Source organism: Neolamprologus brichardi, chromosome 6 (assembly GCF_056152115.1).
Source record: "Neolamprologus brichardi isolate AB-2024 chromosome 6, ASM5615211v1, whole genome shotgun sequence".
NCBI classification, from domain to species: Eukaryota; Metazoa; Chordata; class Actinopteri; order Cichliformes; family Cichlidae; genus Neolamprologus; species Neolamprologus brichardi.
This window is the reverse complement of record NC_142109.1, coordinates 24,165,647-24,190,181: the sequence shown is the minus strand read 5'-3', so window position 1 is coordinate 24,190,181 and position 24,535 is coordinate 24,165,647. Positions and strand designations below refer to the sequence as shown.

Here is a 24,535-nt window from a genome sequence, read left to right as displayed (position 1 = left end):
GGAATCGTGTCCCCTGCTAGGAATAATGTCAGCCATTTTAAATTTTCAAAAAGAAATCGGGAGGAACCAGAGAGATGTGATCAAGCAGAGGAAATCATATCTGAGTTTCACATTTGTTCTGTAGCCTCACAACACATTCTGTGCTAATAAACAATAGGAAGATGACATATTACAAAACTAGTCACATCCTATGCTTTGTTAATGGGTTTTCCTTGTGAAGGCCACCTGTGAGTTTGAGTTCCTGTATGTCTGCCTCTCCACTTTCCTACTGTGTCCACCTGTGCCTCGTTTCCAGTTTGCTCTCAGTGTAGTGGGCTATTCTCCAAATGGATGGACGGATGTTCCCTGTGCTCCATGGACTTTTTAGCTTTATTGCCATTAAATTTTGTTTGCCTTGAGGACCATCAAAGGGGCAACCGTGCCACCCTCCTGGGAAGAGCTGAGGAGAGCCCCAAACGAGAGGTCACCCAGCAGCCACGGAGCAGAGGCCAGAGGGGGTTGCAGTGACGTGCCCGCGGGCTCTGCCGGCAGCCAGCTGTGCCAGAGAGCACCGAGCTTCAGGCCCAGAGGCCAGAGGCCTGAGGGCACCCCACTCCCCAGAAGGGGCCCAGCCAGGCCACAGGTGCCAGGCCCCGCCAATCGGCCACCAGGAGTGAGTCGGTACATACATGAGTGCCCAGCCCCAGACACCAAGAACCACCAACACACCAACGTCTGAGGGCATCAGCCACACGCAGGGAGTGTGGTAAGGGGAGGTAGGCCTCCATGCTTTGGAGAGCCTGAGATGTTCCCAGAGAGGTGGAGTCTAAGACCAAACCTGACATGTAGACACAGACGAACAGGCGCACGCAGACTCAAACGTGCATTTCCACCCCCATATACACAAACAAATACTCGGCACTCACCCAACGTGTAGACAGACACAAATACACACTGCACAGACAGTCCCACTCCCCAAACATACTCTATATCCCAGGTCCAGGTACACCTGCCCCCAGAGGGGCAAACAGTACCGTACAGGAGATGGTATTTATATCTTCAAGCCAACAACATGGTGTATGAGGCTGACCTTGTAGCAGTACCATTTTACAGCACACAAAAAGGTTTTTTTCTTTGTGCAGTCCCTTAAGTCAAAGCAATAAATATTGTTGGTTGATTAACTTTATATATCCAGTTTAGATTTGGAATTAGGACAATTATAGCTCACACACTTGTTTACCTGGTAAAATAAAGTGTTGCTGCTGTAAAAGCTTTGCTATGGCATTTGTGTGCGTGTTTTTTCATACAAAGATAGATAAAGTATGAGCTGTTGTCCCCTGCTGTCCAAAAACAGGACCAGACTTTAAATCCTGAAATCTTATTCTATCCTTCCTGAACAGCAAGATACTACTGCTAACAAGCATGTAGGCTAGTCCTGCGACTGCATGGAGAGGTGACCCTGCCATTTTCTTCTCAATTACTGGAGAAGAATTTGATGGCGCCCAACAGGAAGGGGTGGGGCAGGGAGAGCGGGGCATGGCTTTTTTATGGATGAAAATATCAGTGGGGGCTCATGGCATTCATAGGGCTTAACAGCTTGGGTGATGGCTGGAGAGAGGGGGGAAAGATGAATTGCTCAAATTCAGGGCTGGGATGGAAACCGGGTCATCAGACCAGTTCAGCATAATAAAGATACATCACACACAAGCAGGATGGAAAATAAGTCTATTGTAATTCAAGGCATACCCTTGTCCACTTCAGTGACTTGAATGACAACGATAGCGGGGAGAGCAGGGACTTTACAGCGACTATACAGGCTCTCCTCTCATGGATCGGTAGCCTTAAACACACAGTGCAACCACTGTGACACCGATTTACGAAAACCAACAACCAAATTAAACCGATTCCAGCTTCTGCTAAAAATACCCAACAGGGAAGCAAACCATGACACGGAAGCCAGACAAGCATGATGTACTATACCGAGAATAAGTAATTTGAACTTATACTAGCCCTTCACGCACACACACACATGCAAAACACCCACTTTACTCCAGCTCTTGTTTGGAGACAGGGAGACAAGCTTTTCAAAGTCTGGATGAGCATTTATGAGCCTGTTAGTTCAGTCAAGCATTAAGTTGGCTGATGCCGATTTCCTTTAACACCCTGTGGTTGGCCGCCTGTCTTTCATGCAGCTTCATAGTAGAACATAACAGGCCTATCAGCCCTGCGTCATTACCTAAATACTTCTACGAGAAAAAGCAAAGGCTATGAAAAATAACGGCGTGCTGTCTCTTCAGACTGCGTCTCAGCTCATATTTTGCATTAAACCAAATGTGAAGACAGCTGAAAGTTGAGTTTTGGAATTTGTCTCCCTGGTGGATGAGCTTGACAAATTTGCATGGGGGTGGCCATGCTTACTAAGTTAATTATATCCCGTTGACACACACGCACATACAAAATGTGCTCATATATAGTAGTCAAATTATCCCATAAGGAAATCACAATTTAAATGGGAGATTGCAGTGTTAAAAACTCTCCATATATTTGTGTTAGCTGATGTTACCATCTAATGCTAGCAAGCTGTATTCATGTCCATTTTAATGCAGATGTGCATATACTTGCTTATTAGTGGTAATTAAATGGCTAATAAAAAAAGGATTTCACCCAAAAAAGAAGCAAAAACTGGGTGGAAACAGACATTTTAATGACTCTAGTGAAATCTAGCAGACAACAATTGTTGTAGCTGCTTTTGTAGGAACAGCTATCAAAGAAAGAGGTTCTAAGAACGCCCGAACTTTACGGTCCAGGTGGGTTATAAAGTAATCCACTCTATCCATTAGTGGTTTAGACACTCACCTAACACATGAAAGATCACCAGATTGAGACTGGGATTGGTTGCATCAGGTATAAAAATCTACCAAATCAGACATGCAGCGACACAGTGCATGTAAATATAAGGAAGTCACTGAGAGACGCTAGCTAGCTAGTTTACTAGCACCAACGTCTATTGTGGTATTAGTTTGAAGAGAAATCTTTTTTGGGAAATTGCTTTGAGCATAATTAATAACTTTAATCCAAAACATTTAAGAGCATGAATGGATGTGTGGTTAACTGTAGTCATCATTGCTATAATAATGCCAAATCTATAAAGTTAGACTATACAAAACAAAGGGACATTATTACATCCTCACACAAAAATCTTTATTGTTGTTTTTTGTTTTGAAAACCATAACTTCCCCAACAGCTGATTTTGATATGGATCAGTAATAATACAGAAATACTTAAATATGAGATTACAAGTGTCTGCAAGTGTATTTTTTGGAGCACGATCAAAACTCTGTACCAGACAGCCCTCCCATAAAACCTTCCCCAACACAAAGAAAGTAAAGGCAGAAGCAGGAGTCCTGTTAGAGAACAGCAACACAAAGAGCATGATATAACCTATGCCTTTAAACACGCCAGCTGTAACAGTCTGTCTGGCTTAGGTAAGGAACTCATTTGTTCTGTACATCGTCCCTGAGCGAATGGAGAACAAACTACACAGGCAGTCTGTACCTATAAACACTGACACATTACACAGCATACTGGAATGTACTGACATTAATATGTGCCTTGTCACTTTTAATATACAGTATATATACAGAGATCCATATTCATAGCACAATTACGCCATGGTGTGGTAGGCGTGTTTGAGATCCATAACACACTCACACACACACCCACACACAACCCCGTCCAGCGATCTTAGTGAGGACCTTCATTGACATAATGCTTTCCCCAGCCCCTTACCCTAACCATTAAAAATGAATGCCTAACCCTGACCCTAAACCTAACCATAACCTAATTGTAACCCTGACACTAAAACCACATTTTGAGCCTCAAAAAGGCCTTCAAACTTGTGAGGACCGGGTTGTGTGTCCTCACAAGTGACTGTTGGTTCTCACAAGTATAGTAGAATGCAGATTTCGGTCCTCACAAAGATAGCTAGACAGGAACACACACACACACACGGCAACACATATATATGACATGACTCATGTACATGATAAAGGTTATTAAGATGCAATAAAAGTATTCAAATGGGCTTTGAAAGGCTTAAAACTATAAAAGATGTACAGATTGAGTTAGCACCATTTGTGTTAAGGTACAAACAAATACAATACGATTATATTCTGATAACAAACGGTTACATAGATCACTTTTGCAAACAAGTTTGGCGGGTTATTTTCATCTTAATCAAAGGAATTCTTTTTCTGAGACTAAAGGTTCAAGGCAACGTCATAAATGACTACCTTTACAGAATACAAGGACGGGCACATTTCTTTCTGTAAGAGCAGAATATTCCTTCCAGATTTTAAGCATTATATTTTTCAAAAACCAAACTCTTCAAATATTGCTACAAAGTTGTGGCAACCACAATCATTAAAAGTAATTTTTCTCTCTCACCCATTGAAATACTGGTGTTTTTCTATCACAGAGGGATGTAAGAAAAGCAACTCTAAATTCGGACCTTTCATTGCTGCCGCTGCCAAAAACAGTCCTGGGGAGAAAATACCCTTTTCTCATCAACTGTAAACATCTAATGTGTACCATCAAGTTTATTGTTGGATACACTCCTGACCTCATACTGGAGTGGTTCTCCTGTTTCCTCCATCCTTGAGATCTTTCTGGAAGCAGTTGTGGACTTGTAAAAACCTGGAGTCCCGCTCTGGACTGTAGGGCCCTGCAGTACCACTTCCACCCTTCAAAGGGTCCCTGCTCAGGGAATAAAGGGATATACCGCCCACTGGCAAATTCAGCCCCAGCCCTGGTCCCCCCCCAATTCCTCCGCCAATCTTCATTCCCACTGGGGAGGGCTCACGGGATGGGTCACTTGACCTAGAACTGGAACGCGATCGCCTCCGCCTGTAGCGGTAACTTGGTATGCGAGAGTACGGTGAAGAGGATGAGGTGGTTTTGATGAAGTCACGTTTGGATCGGGAGCGCGTCTCTTTGTTTTTCTCAATATAAATGTTGACTGCAAGAACGCCCACTGACTCTGCTACAATGAAGGAGAGGGCACCGAAGTAGAAAGACCAACCATAGCTGTACTGGTTCTTCTTGTCCTCGTCTTTCTTGTCACTCGGGTCGCCGGCATTGCTGGAGATGTAGACGATGATGCCAATTATATTGCTCAGGCCTGAAGAGAGGATAAACGAGAGAAGGAATGCTGTTGTAGGAAAGGTCAAAACTGAGACTCTACATGTAAAGAAAATCAGTGTTTTTGCCATTGTCCTTTTGTGAGTGTGAGAAAGGTGCACTCTAATGACTTAAGACATTTTTGAAGTGCACTGTATCTCAGAATAAAAGCTGACCTTTTCCTTCTTTCACTCTCTTGCACTACACACGATCTATTTGTTGTCACCTTGGTTTTGATTCTTTATCTGTGGTACGCTGTCTGACTCGTCCTACCTGCAGCTACAAACAGGATGCCTGCACTGAGCAGGATGTTGTTCTTGCTGCTGTAGATGCGTCCAATTCCAACACACAGGCCACCCAACATCAGAAGGATGGTGCTGAGAATTGGAAACAGGCTTGATGCACGAACTATACCTGTTTAGACGAGAGAGACAGAGAGTGTGAAAATGTCTTGTCAGCACAATTGAGAATATAATGTAAACTACTTCAAAAAGAGAAGGTAACCACTGTAAAGTGGAGCACAGGTGAAAAATATATACCCCTCAATATTAGATTATATTACATACTGGCACACAGACATTATGTCTAATGGGTAAGAGAACTAACTAAAAAAGGACAACTACTACTGAAAGAAATACCATTAGCTTCACAGGTGTTTGATCCTAGACTACAGATACTACAGACCCAACTATAATACAGAGAAAACAGAGAAAACCCAAGCAATCAGATGAGCCCCTCTGAGCAAGTGCTTTGGCGACAGTGGTAAGGAAAAACTCCCTTTTAACAGGATGAAACCTCTGGCAGAACCAGGCTCAAGGAGGGACAGCCATTTGTCACGATCATTCAGGGGTGGGGGGAGGGAGACAGGACAAAAAAACACTTTGTGGAAGAGAGTCAGAGATGAGTAATAACTAAGGATTAAATGCAGAGTGGTGCATAAAGACATAGGGAGTAAAAAGGTGAGTGGAAAAGAAAGTGCATCATGGGAAGCTACCAGCAGCCTAGATAGATGCAGGGTCACTTTATCCAGCACTCACTATAAACTTCATGAAAAAGGAAGGTTTTAAGCCTAATCTTGAAAGTACAGAGAGTGTCCGTCTCCCGAATCCAAACAGGAAGCTGGCTGCACAGAACATGGGCCTGCAGGCCGAATGCTCTGCCTCCTATTCTACAACTTCCTTTTTAAGAGATGTCAATCACTATGTTTCTCATCCTTTGTTGACCTTCTTTAACTTTTAGTGTCCCTCACTTTGTCAGACAGGTTCCAACTGAGAAAGGGATTTTTTGATTAAACACTGGTGATCGCTAGTGAAAATGAACTCCGCTTTCCAACAAATGTTCAATAATCTTCTAGGGGGCCATACAACTTATGTGCAGGCTAAAAGTGATAAAAAGAACGATTGACTGACAATGACCTTATGTGGATTCATGGCTAAAATCTACGGTGTGCAGCTACCAAGGAGTGCTGACAAGTTTAGTTTTCCACTAAAAAGTAATTCACTCATATTTCTAAGGTCCCTGCTAAAACAGTTCAGCTAATCCATCACCATCTCATCAGTTAGAATCATTTTTTAATTTTTTACATTTCACCATTTCATTATTGCTTTAGTGAGCACCACATGAGGACTTAGCGGAACTGCTAACAGTAACAGTGGTTGTTGCCAAGGCCTCTGTTTTGTCTTGTCTTCTTTAGTCTGCAGGCTCTCTCTCTCCCTCTGCTTTGAGTGAGTGCAAGATTACTTACAGGTGCATAGAGTCTGAACAAAGCCCCACTGACTGTAGCTGCTGAAGTTACCTTTAAATGCTCACTGCTTAACACCAGAACATTGTCTGTGCTTCAGCAATCCTTTGGTTGATCGCAGTCTCACTTGCCAACCCAAGCCCAAGCCTTTAACACAGTTTCTGAGCAAAACTACAAATCCAAGTCTAACCCACAGGTTAGGCAGCTATACTGTAAGTTTTTATTCTTTTACAGTTATTGCAGTACAGCACCACACATTAGTAAAATAACTGGAATCGTTTATTCGCCTTGTTTTATCATCAGAATTTAAACCGATACAATTTATCTTTTTCCCGCAAAATATAGAAATATAGTAATTTCTCTTTCTAAATGGTTTCAGTTAGCATATAGGCAAAAATTGTGATGGGTATGTTTAAAATAAAGAACTCCAACACTTAAATGCCACTAGAGGGAATTTGTGAGCAGCCTAAAAGCTGAAGAAACAGCAGTAGGTGACACGCCCTGCCAAACAAGCATCATTACTCTTCCACGAGTGAAACAAATGAAGTGAAATAATGTCCGGTGGCTCCGCGCATAAAGGTTTTTACAGATACACAGACCAGCTAGCATATTCAGCTGCCTTTTTAAAAAAAACACATAACCAAGTGATTCCAGAATATTTTTTTCTTGAGCTTATTGAAATTCATATTGTGGACAACGCACAAAATGGTAACAGTTGCCTTGAGGCACAGAGCTGATCTGAAACCTGAAACATAAATAAATATTCAGTAAAATGATTAAATGCTCTGTAATTTTCAGTGCATCTGTTTGTTTGTTTATTTTTAACAAGGGTATTAAGCAAAAGGCCAAGGCCAAATATGAAATCTGCTCTCATGTGGCCAAAGTCTGGCCTGTTTTGGACGGGCCTTATTACTCAGCACATAACACACTTCATTATCTCCATTGTTCCAATTGCTGTCATGACATCAGGCTTTTTATGGGAAAGGGATAGACATGCCATAACACATTAAGTAGCCTGGTAATAACTCTATCACATTCAAGAAAAAAAAAGAAGAAAAGAGTAGGGAGTGAGGGATTAAGTGTTGGAGTGTTTGAAGATGAAGCGGTTGCAGTGACTTACGTAAGATGTACTCTGAGCTGTCTGTATCGTAGTCGTTATCCTCTGGAAAATGATTGATCCGAAAACAGCTTCCTTTGTTGATACCTGTGCAAAAGCCAAAAACACACTGAGTGTGAATGTGACTTGTGGCAGAAAGAGTCTTTGCGGGTCGAAACTACAAAAATTAAAACAGCAATTTGGGTCTTCATGTTGAAAGTTAACACGAGAAGCTCAGAGATAAAAGGAACCACACATCGACCGTTCACTCAATCAGCATGCAACTTTTATGAACCTGAGACAAATATGTTGCAGAAAGCTAAAATCTATTCTCAGCAAAGTATATCTAACCGGGAGCAGACATGTCCTGTTTTCACCCATAACCGTGTCAAAAACCATTTGAGGGCAGACCACTGTGGATCTGAGATTCTGAAGTTCCCAAGCCCTCGGGCACCTTCTATTCACCCAAGCTCTTCACTGAGAAAATCTTCCCTCCACTTTTAAGAGAATAAAACATTGGAGCATTATGAATATTGAAAGGTTAGACTTTGAATTTAAAGTCTGGCTCTTGAATTTCCTGCCTGAACTTATATATTAGAATTTATTAGAACTTAAATCAAATACACACAGTATCTTAATCCAAGAAATCAAACCATGCCTGTCGATTGTCAGCCCTGTCCCGTTTAATTCTGCAGATTTCAAATTGCTAATGTGAATAAATGTGGAAGAGTCGTCCAACATGCCAATATTACACTACAATTAAGGGGAAGAGATGAAGTACTGATATTCTATCCTAGTCCAGATGCAGTAGATTCTTGAACTCAGGCATAAGCAATCAGGTGACATCTACCTTGTAGAACATGGGTGCATGTAAACAGTCCATAAGGTAGAGCAGCTGTTTTAGAGGGAGATGTTTCTAATCACTATTTATAATCCAAAAAGTCTGTCACTATTCAACATCAGTTCTCCTTCGCTTTGCCTGGCGGGGTGACAAAGTCAATAAGATGTGAGTTAACTCACATCTTATTGACTTTTCCAAACTTCAGCTATGCCAGTTGCCTGCTGTCATAGCCAATGAATCTGATCGCGATGGCGTCATCCCCAAGAGCTCTGTAAAGGATGGAGGATTGTCTTTCTTCCCTTCAAGTTGCAAATTTGTTATGACAGTCTTATTCCAGCATCCATGGCAGAATTGTTTAATGAGATGTTTTTCAGTTTTACAGGCAAGAATGTCTCATCTTTTGACAACAATTCAATGTGAACTGTAGTCACTGGAAGTAGGCATAGGGGCTTCCACTGGGCCCGTGGAGTGTAGTTAAGAATTCAGCAACGAATTCTTTTCTGCCTTGAACACTGGCCAAGTCCGAGTCAAAATACTGGAGGCAAAGAAGTCGGCGTGGCTTCAGGAGTCAGATCTGTTGATCACATCAGCTTAAAGGGACAACAAGCTTTCGAGAATACACCCAGTGGCATCCACTGACAGACTAGAATCACCAGGAAGTAATTCACTGTGAGCTTGTCATTAGTTTTCATCAGCTTCATCACTGTTTTTTCCCCCTCATTGCTAAGCATCAATGTCTTTGACAACTCTTTGCATTTCAGGTGTTTTTTTTAAATCAGTCTTAACTCTTCAAACCTCTTCAAATACTTATGAATTTCCTCATCTGTTTTTGTATTTGTATCACCACTAACAACTAAATAACTAATAATCATAGAAAGTTGCATCCACCTCTAACTGTAACAGTCCAAACCTTATGTGCTATCATTATGTACATTTTATAATATGTAAAATACCTCATGTGAGGTGCACTTTTCGTTACGTTACATAGACATGCACATAGCCTCTAAATAAATGCACTATGCACTACTAAGTGCCAAACTCACTATAATTTACTATAATACATCAGTTAATCAGTTAATTGTGTTTAAATAATTGTACTTTGTATTCCTATCCTGTCTTTATATTGTATTGGATTGATATTATTTAAGCCTTTTTTCTTGTACCATATGAGGGAGTATTGTCTTAATTTCATTACACTTGCATGATGACGATGAAGAGTCTTGAATCTTGAATCTGGAATGAGGTGCCTTTGATTTGCAGGCACTCATTAACTCTTACTGAACCTTACAATATCATAGACCAGCGTATGGAAATCTCCACCAGGTAGCTTTGAAGCCGGTTTTCTGCATCTGCAATCTGTTATGCAAATACTGGGAACAGGATTTCCACTGATGTTTGAGACATGTTATTAGTTTGGTCAGCAGTGAGTTGAGGGTTAAAAATCAAAATCAGCACGAACACTGGCTGATTAGCTGCAATCACTGGCTGCTTCTTCTATGCCCAAGTGGCTTTACGCATCCTCAAGCTAGATCACGTTTCTGTGATCGACAGCTCATTCAGATGGTTCATACATTTTTGGGGTGGAAATGTTTTATGAGGCAGGACATGCGTTTAGACAACGTGACACAATGAGTGCAAAGAAAACGTCTATGTTTCACATTTAGAGCTTATGTCAGTGTTGCCACCAGCGCACAGTTTTGATGTGCAAAATTTATGATTCTTACGGTTAATTTCTGAGACAGCTGGGAAAGAAAATTAAAGTCAGGCTGAGATAAAGTGATGAAACATCCCTAACAGCCTAGATTCAGTCTGTCGGCTCCACGCTCTTAAATTCACTCTTTCAGTCTCTTTGAACACCCATTCTGTCTTTTTTTCTCTTGCCACAATCATGTCTGAATAAGCCACTTTATCCACTCAGTTTTCTTTTCAATTTTTTTGTACCAAGAAAACTTGTTAAGTAAGATTATTGTGTTACTCTAATGTATATTTGTTATATTTGTAAACATACTAATTTAGTGACACTGGATCAGTTTTTTGAGTGTGTAATTCAAAAGGTCTAAGAAGCAACAGGTGTAGAATATTAAAATTTCATACATAAACTACACATATGCAGGGTTACAGTTGGATGTATAGCCCAGGAATGTTATATCAGTGTCAGAAAATTCAAAAATCAATAACATTACTATAATTATATGGCTTCTAGATTGAACATATGAGTAAAAAAATAACAAAACAGCTGACAGTTAAAATCTATTATAATAAAAATGAAATAATCTACTCCACTGTGTTGCTTAATCCATTAGGAATCATTAAGAATTGATGACCTACCCTATCCTCCATTGCATGGGGAATTTTCCATTCTATTTTACTTAAATAGCCCCAAAACAGTTTCCTCAGGGCACTTTACACTGTAAGGTCAAGACTACAACAATCAGATGACCACCTCTGAGCAAGTGCTTTGGCAACAGTGGGAAGGAAAAACTCATTTTTAACAAGAAGAAACCTTTGGCAGAACCAGGCTCAGAGAGGGGTGGTCATTTGCCACAACCAGTCAAGGGTGAGGGGAGGGAGACAGGGACAAAAAAAGCCTAGACCTATTGCACAGAGGATTCAGGGTCACCTAATCCAACCCTAACTATATGCTTTATCAAAAAGGAAAGTTTTAAGCCTATTCTTAAAAGTTGAGATGTGTGTCTCCTGAATCCAAGCTGGGAGCTGGTTCCACAGAAAAAGATCTCAACCAAAGGCTCTGCTTCCCATTCTACTTTTAAATACCCTAGGAATATCTGTGTAACACACATTTTTCGAGAAATGGGGCAGGGCTACCTCAGTAGGTAGGGTGGTGGCCCCCATGATCGAAAGGGCGGGGGTTCGAATTCACTGAACGACTACCCTGAGGTACCCCTGAGCAAGCTGCCGTCCCTACACACTGCTCTTTGGGTGCCCAATGGCTGCCCACTGCTTCACAGAGTGAATGGGTTAAATGCAGAGAGGAATTTCCTCCCGGGGATCAATTAAGTATACATTATCATTAAATGTTCAGTCAGTTTGGGAATTGTTTTGTCCAGCTATAGGGGCTGTGTTTGTTTTAACTTAATTAGAAATGTTTTTTTACTTTGTCAGTGTGGTTTGTGTAATATTCATATTTGATAATATTGTTCCTCAGCCAAACATCTGGGAGAATGAAAGTCATCTTTTCACCTGATATTTTGGTCTATCCACAGACAGTCATGGTGTCATGAATAAAATCAAGAATCAAGAATCAGGTGCAGTTTAGAGCTAATTCCAAGGTGTCCAGTCTCTGCACGTTATGCATCCAAGCTTATTCATAGCTTTGATTCATCCTGTGATCAATCCTGGCATGTTTTTAATAGAGTTGTGAGATCCAAATCGATAGCATACATTTCTGCCTGTTTTTTAAACTGTTGAGGCTCAGACATAAAACACTTGCATTAAAGCTGACAAAAATGTGTACGCTAACTTTTTTTCCCCAGACAGAACATTGATTTGGAATCAATAAGGGAGATGGACCTACAGACACAATCAATAATGACATTTTTTTCAATAAAATCTTACCAATATCCAACCTGAGCTCCCCCTCTGTATGTTCACTGTGCGGACAATGCAGTCACTGTGGCAGTTAGGTTAGATTTACTCCAAATATGCTCGACCTCATCTCAACAGAGTAAATTTATCTTGGTTTCAAAGAGCTCCCAGCAGCTTCTTTCTATGTTCTTTAGCACCAAATAAGTTTTTTTTCTTGACATTAACACATTTGCCCATTTGTCTTTCACAGCGAGACTGTGCAAGTATCACACTGTCTTTGATGTCATTTTAGGAGGACAGCTGCTGTGGGTGTGATTTTTGGCATTTTTACGTGGGTCCCGATTACTGCTGACACTGTGAATCAACAAATTATTAGCTGGTTAAAGATCTTGCGCTGTCCTTTCCTTCTGTCTCAGTCTGAATTTTTCCTTTCTCTGGTCCATTCTTTGTCCATTTTAAATAGGTTCATACACTTTCACAGGCTAACAGTAAATCACAAGTGTACATTCACTGCTATGGTATAGTTGATTGTGTGGATATAAATCAAACATATGTGAAAGTAAAATAACCATATCAATATTTCATGCAACAGCAGTAACAAAATGATCAAGGGAATGTTAGGAGAAAAGAAAAGAAAAGAAAAGAAAAGAAAAGAAAAGAAAAGGAAGCTCACTGGGGGAAGTATCTCCCAAGAGCCCCTGTGTCTGAGAGAGCAGGGCCCATCTTTTATTGCTCAGCATAGCTTCACCATAGCAACCTCCCCCCAGCAACCCAGAATCACATTTCTAGCTCTTCTCAGAGGACGCCTTTGACATCTTACTAATGCATTCATCAGCCAACACACACACACACACACACACACACAAGTAAAACAACCCTAACCCTCATCACCACATACAATGCCACATAACAGTTAACTAACCTTTCATGACCTGCATGAACTGAAAATTTAAAGTCAGACCAAGTGTTTGCTTGAATCGTGAGTCCCTAAGGGTGAGTTTTTACTTATTTCAGCAAGGCTCCACTTGTATTCCATTAAAGTTCATTATCCACCAGTGCTCACCTTCATCTAACCATCAGCTTGTTCTACAAGACAAAGCACTCATAGATGTGTGTTTGCTACTCTTTGCAACATTAGCCAACATCTCCTGAGGCTCACCCAGCATCTATGCTGTTGAATTTACTTAATAAAACAGAATGGATTCCTTAGTATTATACACTAAGTTGTAGAAACTGAGAGACATTTTTTTAACATTTCAGGAATGCATTTAGTACTACCGTTTTCAAGAGGCTGTATCCCAACTGACTGGACATGTTGACTTAGCCTGGGTTTGTATGCAGATATAGAGGTGTGCCACTAGATAGACTTACACAATATTGCAGCAAAAGTGCTGATGTTCTCTATGCATGAGAGAGAACAAGGAAAAGAGCAAGAGAGGTTGTGTTACTTTCAGTTACAGCTTCATGCAGATTGTAACACCCTTCTAACATTTTAAGCAGGAAATGAGAGGATGGTGCAGAGGGAAGATGTTTGAGAACAGCGTGCATGTCTGCTTGAATCTCTTAGGAAAATTCAAAGGGGGAACATGTCTTTTGAGTAACAGGATTACAAGAAATCCATAAATAGCCAGGCTTTAATAAAACAAAACAAAACATGAAATTCCAGTAAAAGTAGTAATGGTAGGTGCTTGGAGTGTGAGTTCAATAATGGCTGTATTCATCTCCACACAAGACAGACTCCTGGGTTCTGGGAAAGTGCCTTGTCACTTAGATCCCTCACCCCAACTCTTTGGAAAAGGCACTGTACCCCAAGTTGTTCTCCAAGTTACTGGTGATAGCCTGCTTTGCAGCTTTGTAAATACATGTGAATTATGAAACGCAGCAAGGTACTTCGTCATTGACGAAAAAAGGCGCTTTGTTTGATGGAGCATTCTTCTATTGTTGTGAAGCGATTTTATACTTCTAATTTAGTTGTTCTTCAGGTAAAAGAAAAAAAATCATTAAGACTGAGTATTTCAGAACCAATGGTAATGGACAGTGCCACAATCGAAGACGTCATTGGTGACTACTTCCGCGGATCAGCTGATTGTTTGCGTCTATTATAAGTCTTTTCAAGGAAGCGGTCCGATGGACGGTGGATAGGTGTGTCTAAACATTTCGACCTGTTCTCACAACGTCTCACAACATGGAAAAGCGATCAGGAGCGAGATGCAGAACAGATGAGGGAAACAACAAAATTCCCTGAAACAACAAGTCAGACGCTCCTCGGAACAGATTAAAACAAAGTCTAATACACCGGAAAGCGCTGCGCCCCCTCTGAATGCGAAAACTGGGATCATTCTTCCATGCTCTGCCATAGAAGCAAACTCACAGCATTAAATCGTATTCGTGTTCAATCCATCATCTCTCCGCTCTTTCCCTTTTCAGTGAATGTATAATTTACCTTAAAGGGGGGGAAAAGATGTAAAAGATTCGTTACGCACACACAACTCCACCTTGGTGCGCAACACGAAGCTCTTTCACTCAGATTCTCGTAGAAAATATAATACTTGTGTAAATTATTAAATTATGTTTCATGTCATTCATTCAAAAAAGGGAGAATTGATCTGATAATAAAGTTCAGAATCAGCATACTTTATTAATCCCTAAGGAAATTGTGTTAAATGGTTGTTATAATATCACACAAACTGTCGCAGCTTCCAAACAAATGCGAACTTTTTTAGAAATTAGCAACGTTTCTGGTCTGGTCAGGTGTTCAGACTCGTTGACTATTTAATTAATCTCTCTGTGCACACTGTCACCTCCCCCACGTTAAAGCAAACATTCGGGAAAAAATCAGGTGGCGCAACAGGGAGAAAATCGTTCATAAGCAGTCGAAATAAAAAAAAAAAAAAGTTTGGAAACTTACACAGTCACTGCATAAGGTACCAGACTTTGTTTACCTTCGATGCAGCAAATCCTCCACAACCCGGAGTGCGTCAGGTCCCCTTTGACTTTCTTGGTTTGCATCTGGGTTTCGTCGGTTGTGGCATTAGTTGCATTGCAAATATAGGCTCGGGAATAAAGCCAGTAGTCGGTGCCGATGGCGATGGTCATGAGGCTAAAGGCGACGAAGGCCCCCACAATAGCCAGCAAAGTCTGAACCCCTCGGTCACACCATGCCATGGCGTCTCATAATGTGAAGATTCTCCACAGCAGCTTACGCACACCGCGAGGAGCGCACGGTACCAGTGATCATGGCTTGGGGGGAAAGGACTCGCGTGTCGATCCTCGTTTTGCTTAATTAACGCTCCACTTTCTCCCAAACTTTAATCGGACTTCAAACCAAGTTGCAGAGATTGATTGACCACAGCTTTCGTTTAATTCCTTACAGTGAGCTGGTGTCTTCAATCCTGCAACAGGTGGAAATTTAACACAAAACACACAAAAAAGAAGAAGAGAAAAAAATCCTCGAACAAGTGCACTTTTTTACCACAACATTTTGTAAATGACGTTTATAACCGCAGCATACATACGGATCACACACGGCTCAAGCTTCTTTACAGCTCAGTGTTCAAAATAAAACTGGTCGGTTTAACAATGGACGCAGCATCGTTCATCCAGACCACACCTATAACGGATCTAGCCAATTGGAAACGGTGATGGTAACAGCTGTTAAATGAAGAAAACATCACTCTACTGGCGGTCGTTGTGTGCGGGTGGAAAACGGTTCTAGCTTTTACCGAGTGCACATAAAATGAAGAAATGATCAACAAGTGTACAGAAACGAAACATAACGAACACTCGTACACACGCGCTGTAAACACGCACTGAAAACTGGGCTTCAAGTGTTTAAATGCATATTTAAAATCAAGGAAAAGTCTTTAAAAAACACACCACCACTGCTAGGAGAGAGAGGGAGATGAGAGAGATTTGCTTTGTGACTGTGCAGGAACTTTAGAGTTGAAAGGATCACCAGTGATGAAATATTTCTGAAAACATCCATCAAAACAACTTTGAAGTCGGAGCAGTCAGCGTGCAACATCGCTGAGCTCGTAAAAGTAAAAAAGTAAGAGCAGATCTTTTCACAACGAAAAATCCACGAATCGTTTCTGCTAACTGATAAAAATCCTATAAAATTATCATAGAATTCTGCCAGTTTTAGACTTTTTTTTCTGTCGTATTTTATCTGGAAAAATGCCACCGGACCCCTCCCATCACACATAATGCGATACAGTGCGATGCACATTTTCATCAAAACATAAACGATACAAATACATCCAGTGTATTCTGCATATTTTTTTAAAAGTTTTTTTTTTATATTTTTTTTACAATTGGTTTATTAAGCCAGTTATTTCATGTATTTAAATAAATTAATAAAAATGATCCGATAAATATATAAAAATAAAGGCCAGCGTGATCCACGCCCCCCTGTCGTGGTCTTTTTCACACTAAACAAGAGAGAGGGGTCCATCCTTTAGTATAGATTCAGCTCTAAGATCCCGGACTCTGACTCACTTCCTGGTCCCTGCAGAGTGAGTAAAAAGAATTCATAGTCTCCCTCTCTCTCTCTCTCTCTCGCTCGCTCGCTCACTCGCTCGCTCTGTGTGTGTGTGTGTGTGTGTGTGTGTGTGTGTGTGTGTGTGTGTGTGTGTGTGTGTGTGTGTGTGTGTGTGTAGGAAAGCCTGGAAATATGAAGTAGGACAGAAAAACGAGGATTGGAGGGCAAAAGATAAAAACACGGAAACAGGAATGAAAGATGGAGCAAAATGAGAACAAAGAGGGTGGACAAAAAAATGAGCACACAGAGAATGTGAAGACCATTTTGCATAAATACATTTACTGGGAAGCAAGTTAGAAGTATTTGTTCCACATTTTGGCATGTTATGCCACAGCACAGGCTAAGCTCTCACTCAGATGGTTGATAGGACTGGAGTGCATCCACCGGTCTTTACTCAGTCAGGCTTTATCCTTAAAATGTTTCTTTTTAATAAAGTTTATGTGGACTTGGGTGACCTTACGTCCAAGATGGAAGGTCCTGAGATGTAAAGCACCTCTGAAATACTTACATCTACTTAACCTTCAATTCATTTATGCTACTATTGCAAGATACTATTGTGTCTTCACTCTGGATGTACCTTTGGCAAGTATCTCTGGCTCATAACTTGCACATTTCTGGGCTAAGCAAACTGATTAGTAGGTTTTTTTTCAGTTGGTTTTGAATGCACATTTTTTTCTCTCCAATCTACCGTCACTTTCACCGGTCAGGGCAGATGGTCTTCCTCCCTAAACCTGGTTCTGCCTGAGGCTTTTTCCTGTTAAAGGGGAGTTTTTCCCAAGTTCCTAAGTGCATGCTCAGTGACTGGCTATCTCCCCACAGCCTTGTTTCCAAAAACACGGGATGCTATGCAAATAACAGCAGAATGCAAAATTATGAATGTAATATTGCATAATATTGTAAGCTCTTGACCTCACCGTGTAAAGTAGCTTATGTTGTGATTTGGAACTATATAAAAGAAACCGAACTGAAAGGCGAACACGAGACGATCACAGCAGGTGAGTGTTCAGAAGATGAGATGTGATGCTTCACATTGCATCATTAAACAGAAAACCTAGACTCTGAAATCTTCTGTACCGTCATGTAATAGAAAATCATCAACTATCTATCCTTTCATCTATTTTGGACTGTTTCAAATGCTTCCTTGTCTGCCGTGGCTTTCAAAGCAAGTCAGAGAAATTGGTCCAATTAACCGTAAGCTGAGGCGAGGCTGGTAAAATACTGCATGTCTCTTAAAATAGTCGTGTAATGAGTCAAATTTATATTAGAGGTCTTGTACAAGTTGGAGTAGAGTGCTTGCAAGATTACACAGATCATAAAAGTAAAAAAGTAAGACATAAATCTTTGTCACGACTAAACAACTCAACTTTCCTGTTACTAGGAGTGTTTATTATCAAACCCTCGGCAGTTTCCAGTGGAGATCTTTTTCAGTGACGCAACCTTCTTCACTTTGACATGGGGGGGTAGACTGGTTTCCCAGCCAGACTATCTCAATGTACTGTAGGAGGTGTGTGTGTGAGTCTTCCCTGCATATGCTTGTTGTGGTTTGGATTCCAAGTGCATTGTCCTCGGGCTATTTTTGCATCCTGACAAGAGATGTCTGAGTACAGCTGACATTTGAGCTTTTCAGCCCAGCCTGGCCAAAGTAAAGAGTGGATGAAGGCAAGCGACAATGAATTTAACCATTTTATTAAACACGTCTCAGGCTTTTTCCTCTCTCTATTCGACAGTTTGTTCCTTTCTCTATTTGAGAGGATGCTGGGACAGCTCTTCATTTTATTCAGTTTACTGGTTTTTCATTTTCCAGCCTCCTTCATTTTCTTTTTTTCTTTTCATATTTTTCCATCCAGATTGTGGCCTTTGCCATCTATGACCTATCTTTGACCTTTCTGAGATTACCTTCTATATTTAGGTTTTGAAGCATTGGTAGCATGTGTTTTAACTGCTTTTATTGGACTGTTTTTCAAGTAGTGTTGAGTAGCTGGCCTTTTCATTAGAGGATCCAGTGAAGCTGCCTGATGGACAGAATTAGAGAATGTGGAGGCTTATCAGGAAGTAAATTGTTATTTTCTTAGAAATTATCTTAGACTAATTTCTGCTAAACTGTAGTGTGAAGGCAGAAGCTTTCTGATTTGTTTATTTTTTTTTTAATGTTTAGAAGCACATGAGAGAAAGTTGGCCTGGGTAAGATGGGGAAAAGGTCAGAGGCAAGAAAAAAAATTATATATGCAAAGAAGAAATGTACCAGCTGTGAGATGTGGTAAAAGATCAGCTTAAATTCAAAGAACATTTTCTTAGGCTTCTGAGACCAAACAGAGCAGCCTGCATGTTTTAAAGTGAGTTGTTTTATATCTCAGACTGAGACTGTAGCAATCAGCACAGCACAGGGATGACCTCTACTCAAATTTGGTCGTATATTCTCTTCTGTTGGAAAGCTAACATGTTATCAAAATGAAATCCATTTTTTCCTATTATTTTGTGAAGCCCATTTATTGTAGGCTATAACTACTTTAAACCAGTGGAGAAGTGTGCTGAATAAATAGCTACATTATGTTAAGGTTAATCTAAAAAAAAAAAAGTAGCAGTAAATATAACAGGTTGTTGATAGCGCTCAAAAACTGCCAAAGGACACCAACAGTCTTAAATATAAGAATCTCTGTACATTATAATTTCCAGTGACTTAAATAAAGGACGTGAGTATCTGTTATTCTGAAACAGCCTGCACCAAAAAAGGGTTAAAAGATACTGACCAATGTGCCCAGCTATGATCCTGCTCTGTGTCTATTGGTTCAGGGTTAGCATTAAGCAAAGCAAACACATGGAGTCCGCCTGCTGCAGTCACACGAGGAGCTGTGTGTGTGCAGACAGCGCCTGAAGCAGAAGAGAGAGATAAAGAGCATATGAGATTGGGCTAAAAGAAAGCAAACACAGACTTATCCGTCAGGCTGCCAGAGGCTAGCTGCGCCGTGACAAGCTGTACTTTACACCAGGAATTTTTCCTCTTTTGCCTATTTTTACCTCTTGCTTAAGAGGAAAACAGATTATTTCCCCTTAAGTTGTATCTTAATGGTTTTAGACACATTTGATATGTACGTAAGGCCTGCTACAATAAAGCCAGTTATGGCAAAAATCAAGTCCTGTGCTGACTGTGAGCTTGTCCAAGTCGTACTGTTCTTACTTCGTACTCCAACCACACCTTCACCCAATCTCATCCTCTGAATTGGACAGTTGGAAATTATTATTATAATATATGTTAGGATGAAAATAAGACCCACATCTAATTAAAGCAATTTTTTTTAGAATCACATGAAATTAGAGAGAATTGTGCTTCAGTGGGGACTTTTTCATATAATAGATGGATATGAATTCAACTGTCACATCAAATGAAACAAGCTATAAATGGACATCGTTTCCCCCATTCTCTGTTTTTGCTAGCCACTCAGCAAACTGCTGTATCAGCGCCAATACACCAAGCTTTAAGGGCCCTCAGTGTGGACATGTGTTTGCTGTGCTTGCTGACTTTTCAAACCTCTACATGTTTTAGGCTGGAGACTGCAAGCAGTGGGTGGTCTAGGGATTTTGAAGAGGGTGCATGCTGGAGGTCTGATCTTCAAAGACTAATTTTCAGTTCCCTTGACTCCAATAAGACTTTGAATCTGGCTTCGACACTTGTGATTAAAGGCGTGACATTCTCTCTGAATATTTCAGGAAGCCAAAGCTGTTGCATCTTCAAAAACAGTTGCTTTGTCTTTAATTGATTTGACAGTTATTCGGTATTAAAACAAGCAACTAAAAGGAGTCGTTTAATTAATAAGTGATGAGTCTGAGTTTATTTTTGTTGTATTTTTGTTTTGTTTGTTAAAAAGAACACCCAGAAGGGTTTACCTCTCCTATTAGCAGTCTGTTTTACACACTTCTGTGCGGCTAGACCGCCTAAAGCGCAACAGTGAGACACATCTGCGACCATGAACCACAACATCCACTGATTGTTACTGACTGGCGACCTTAGTTGCATTTCATATATCTTGTTTTTGTTTCCAGCAGTTTAAAATAAATAGATCAAAATCTATGAAAAGAAAATGTTTTGACTGAGATTCTCTAGTTTTGAATCAATCACCCTAAATATTTAAACCAGCAACGCAGCATAATTGTTTTCATTTGCTTGCTAACTATTTTTACATGCACCCACAGAACACACAGGCCTACACATAGACAAAAGTATGGCAATATGTAAAGAAACCCCACCTCGTCGTCTAACACCTTCATCACAGCCACAGAAGGAACAGCTTTGTGATTCTATTTGAAGTTTCTGAGGCCTCTCTTTTTTATTTTTTCTCTTTTTTTCTGTTTCCCGTTTTAATGAGTAAACATACCTCAGTGATTTATCCCACAGCGTGCACATTCTGACCTATTCTCAGGACCAGTGTTTTAACTTCCAATCAGCTTTTGAAAAAATGGAAGCAGTGCAGAGGTCCAAGTGTTTGGTGCTTGTTAGCGACATCCCTCGAGGAATTAATCTCTGTTGGATCTGCTGTTGTTTCAGCTCAAAGAAAAATGTTGCTTAATAGTTTGTTTTATTCTTTTATACAACAACTTCCTTACTCTCTTTCTTTTTTTGTCTTTGCTACATCTGAGAAGAACTTCGCTCGATTTTTTTTAAAGAGCAGGGGGTTCACAGTGGGAGTGAAACTAATTGTACGACCACTGAGTGAAAAAGAGCTAATCAGTTCCTTAAGTTTTATGCAAAACACACACAGCCACAGTCTTGTTTTCATCAAGTCAGAGGACATTACATCGACTTACATTCTTTTCCTCAACATTTAGCCAAACCACAGATGTAATGTAGACCTTGTACACATTAAAGTACAAGACTCAAACTGTGAGATTCGGTTGTTCTCTCCCTATTGAGTCTAGTTTCCCATCGCTTTAGGATAATATGTGATTTTAATTTCACTGATATGATTTCAATATGAATGTGATTTTGTTACTCAAAAAATATTGTGTGTTTTTCCATCCAGCTAACTTTTACTGCTGTTGCCAGTCAACTGCTTTCCAGACGGTATATAATGGTGGATCAAAATCTGATGGCCCATTTTTATGTTTATAACCTCATCAATTTTGGATCCCCAAACCCCCTGGCTGAAATCCAGCCTCACTGTATGCACTCACTATTGTTCATCTCTGGTGACCACCTCTGTAGATATTGATGAACCACAGAATTTTAAATCTGGAGTCATCACTCCAGAAATTTTATGTCTATTTCTTGTGTGATTTGGGATGCCAGAGGCTTTTCTTCCTTTCTCATTGTTTACCTTCCTTCTTGACAGCCACCCTTCCACTGAGACCATTTCTGGTGGGGCTTCTGGGAACAGCAGGGATCAACTGAAAGGTCAGATGCATCTCTTTGGTTCTGCATCAGATCTTTGCTGCAATTCCCCCCTATTTTATAAGGACATGCCTTTCAGAGACCTGTTTATGTGCTTTTTCATTTTTCCAGAACTTGCTTAGTTTCCTCAAAGTTTTCAAAGACACAGTGCACACCATGCCAAGTTATGGCAAGTTATGCAAAACTAATAGCGCTTTAAGGGAATCCCAATACTGGTGCAACGATACTATTTCATGGACAATATACAGAAAAGATCAGTTGCTCAAGACTTTAGCACAGTAATCTACCTTAGACTATCTAAATTATCCAGATTACTATTCCTACACTAAGCAAGACAAGAGCTTATTTAACTTCAACTTAAAAAAATCTCATTATCATTAGATTAAAGAGAATTATAAAGTTTTTTTGGCTTTGTTTTTTCCCTTGTGGTAGTTTTGGTGTTTTAGCTATTTCCTCTTCATGAACCAATAATGAACCATAGTCTCAGTTAGTCAAAGGAGCTTGCAAAGAAAAGCGTCTGGACTTCTTTAAGTTACTTGAAGACGTTTCACCTCTCATCCGAGAGGCTTCTTCAGTTCTAAGGTCAGGGGCCAGGTTTCACAATGAACCCACCCGAAAGTCTGGCTGATTGGGACCCACACCCAGCTCCACACCTTGGCTCAGGCGATTAGAGGATCATCAGGGGGTCCTTTTGTCCCTCTGTGGGGGGACACTCCCACTAGGGTTATATCTGGGACTCTCCACCATTTGACCTTAGAACTGAAGAAGCCTCTCGGATGAGAGGTGAAACGTCTTCAAGTAACTTAAAGAAGTCCAGACGCTTTTCTTTGCAAGCTCCTTTGACTACGATGACCTGGATGACTGAGAACCTTCACAGACACATAGTCTCAGTTTGCTCCAGTTCCTTGAGACACATATGCAGCTTGCATATATCACTTTATTCATCCTATTTACACCTTGAATTAGTGATTCAGTGTGAAGCTGTAAATGCATTTCTTACCTGAAACAAAACTGTGTTGTTTCCCACCTCCGTGTTTTTTGTTTGGGTTTTTTTTTTTTTTTTTGTAAAGTTTCACACAGATAAAAATTGAGAAAACAGGTTTTGGGTTACTTATAAATGTCACTGCATAATGAACAAACCGGATTCCGGTGTTGTTGGGAATGAAACAAAAAGCTGTTCTGTTTGTAGCATTTTTTTTATTAATCTTAAGATCTTTGCATGGCCAGTGTACATTATGTGGATGTAAGTGAATGAGAAAGAAAAGAAATGACCTGGTAGTGTTGTACATTCACAAAAGTAACACTAGATGGAGGTGTTGTCAAAAGGCACTGGGTCCCCTTCTAGCCAAGACAGAAGAATTTTGAAGAAGTGCAGACACATATTCACTTGATTCATCTGGAAATGTTCTTCTTTAATTATACAGAAACTAGAAAGGGAACTTTGACGAGTTCAAATGAGCGTGTGTCCCAAAATGTGTGTTAATTACTTATTACAGTAATTAAATTTGCAACAAATGGTTTCATTGTTATAGAGGTAATCAGTCTGGGAATGTGCCATCTCATCAGGTCAATATATAAAACGGTTCATTCAGTTTGTGGGCACATCAGTGCACGGTGCAGATTAGCCTGTTTCCATCCTGCTGATAACCCCATTAAATCTCGTCCACCTAGATGGACGAGTGCCAGCTCGCACAGGGAGGCCTGGCTCAGAGAGAGTGACTCACTGTGGTCGGATAGTTCATAAAAGACATTACTGATTGCAATGTATTTTCTCTTAGTCTAGCTGTTGATTTACAGATTTATTTAGAGGCCACATAGTGGGAAAAGAATTTGACATTGAACGATCAGTGGTTGATATTCTTCTGTTTATAGGTACATGTAGTTGCTTATCCATTTTTGGTCCTCAGAACCTCCTTAATTCTTCCTAGCATAGAGTCAACAAGCTACTGGAGAAATTACTCAGAGGTTTTAGTTCTTGTTGACATGACAGCATCACACAGTTCCTGCAGATTTCTTAGCTGTTCACATCCATGATGAGAATGTCCTTTTCCACCAAATCACAAAGAAGCTCTAATTGGAAGAGATCTGCTGATTATGGAGGTTGTTGCTGATAGGAGGGTTACCCAGTGTGTCCTTCTGCCGCTTCAAAGTTCACTTTTGTACCTTCGGAGATGCTCTTATCAATAATAATAAGATTATTTGGGTTACTCTTGCCTTCCTATCAGGTTGAA

The 24,535-nt window shown here is 40.4% G+C and overlaps 1 protein-coding gene across 1 annotated transcript; it reads right to left on the bottom strand.

Moving 5' to 3' along the window:
- Window positions 1–3,155: 3,155 nt before the first annotated feature.
- LOC102783574 (voltage-dependent calcium channel gamma-4 subunit-like) lies at window positions 3,156–15,925 on the bottom strand. The gene is made up of 4 exons (XM_006787521.3): window positions 15,324–15,925; window positions 8,019–8,102; window positions 5,431–5,571; window positions 3,156–5,158 (listed from the first exon to the last, which is right to left on the bottom strand). The coding sequence occupies exons 1-4, from the start codon at window positions 15,544–15,546 to the stop codon at window positions 4,602–4,604; spliced, it is 1,005 nt and encodes a 334-aa protein (XP_006787584.1). The 5' UTR covers window positions 15,547–15,925; the 3' UTR covers window positions 3,156–4,601.
- Between the last annotated feature and the right edge of the window lie 8,610 nt (window positions 15,926–24,535).

What these genes read in the sequence shown, in the direction of transcription:
- LOC102783574 (XM_006787521.3), bottom strand. Translation starts at nt 15,546, where the DNA reads ATGGCATGGTGTGACCGAGGGGTTCAGACTTTGCTGGCTATTGTGGGG. An exon ending in GAGGATTTGCTGCATCGAAG is followed by an intron (nt 8,103 to 15,323) that starts GTAAACAAAGTC and finishes GCTTTTGCACAG; the next exon opens with GTATCAACAAAGGAAGCTGT. An exon ending in CAGCTCAGAGTACATCTTAC is followed by an intron (nt 5,572 to 8,018) that starts GTAAGTCACTGC and finishes TCGTCTAAACAG; the next exon opens with GTATAGTTCGTGCATCAAGC.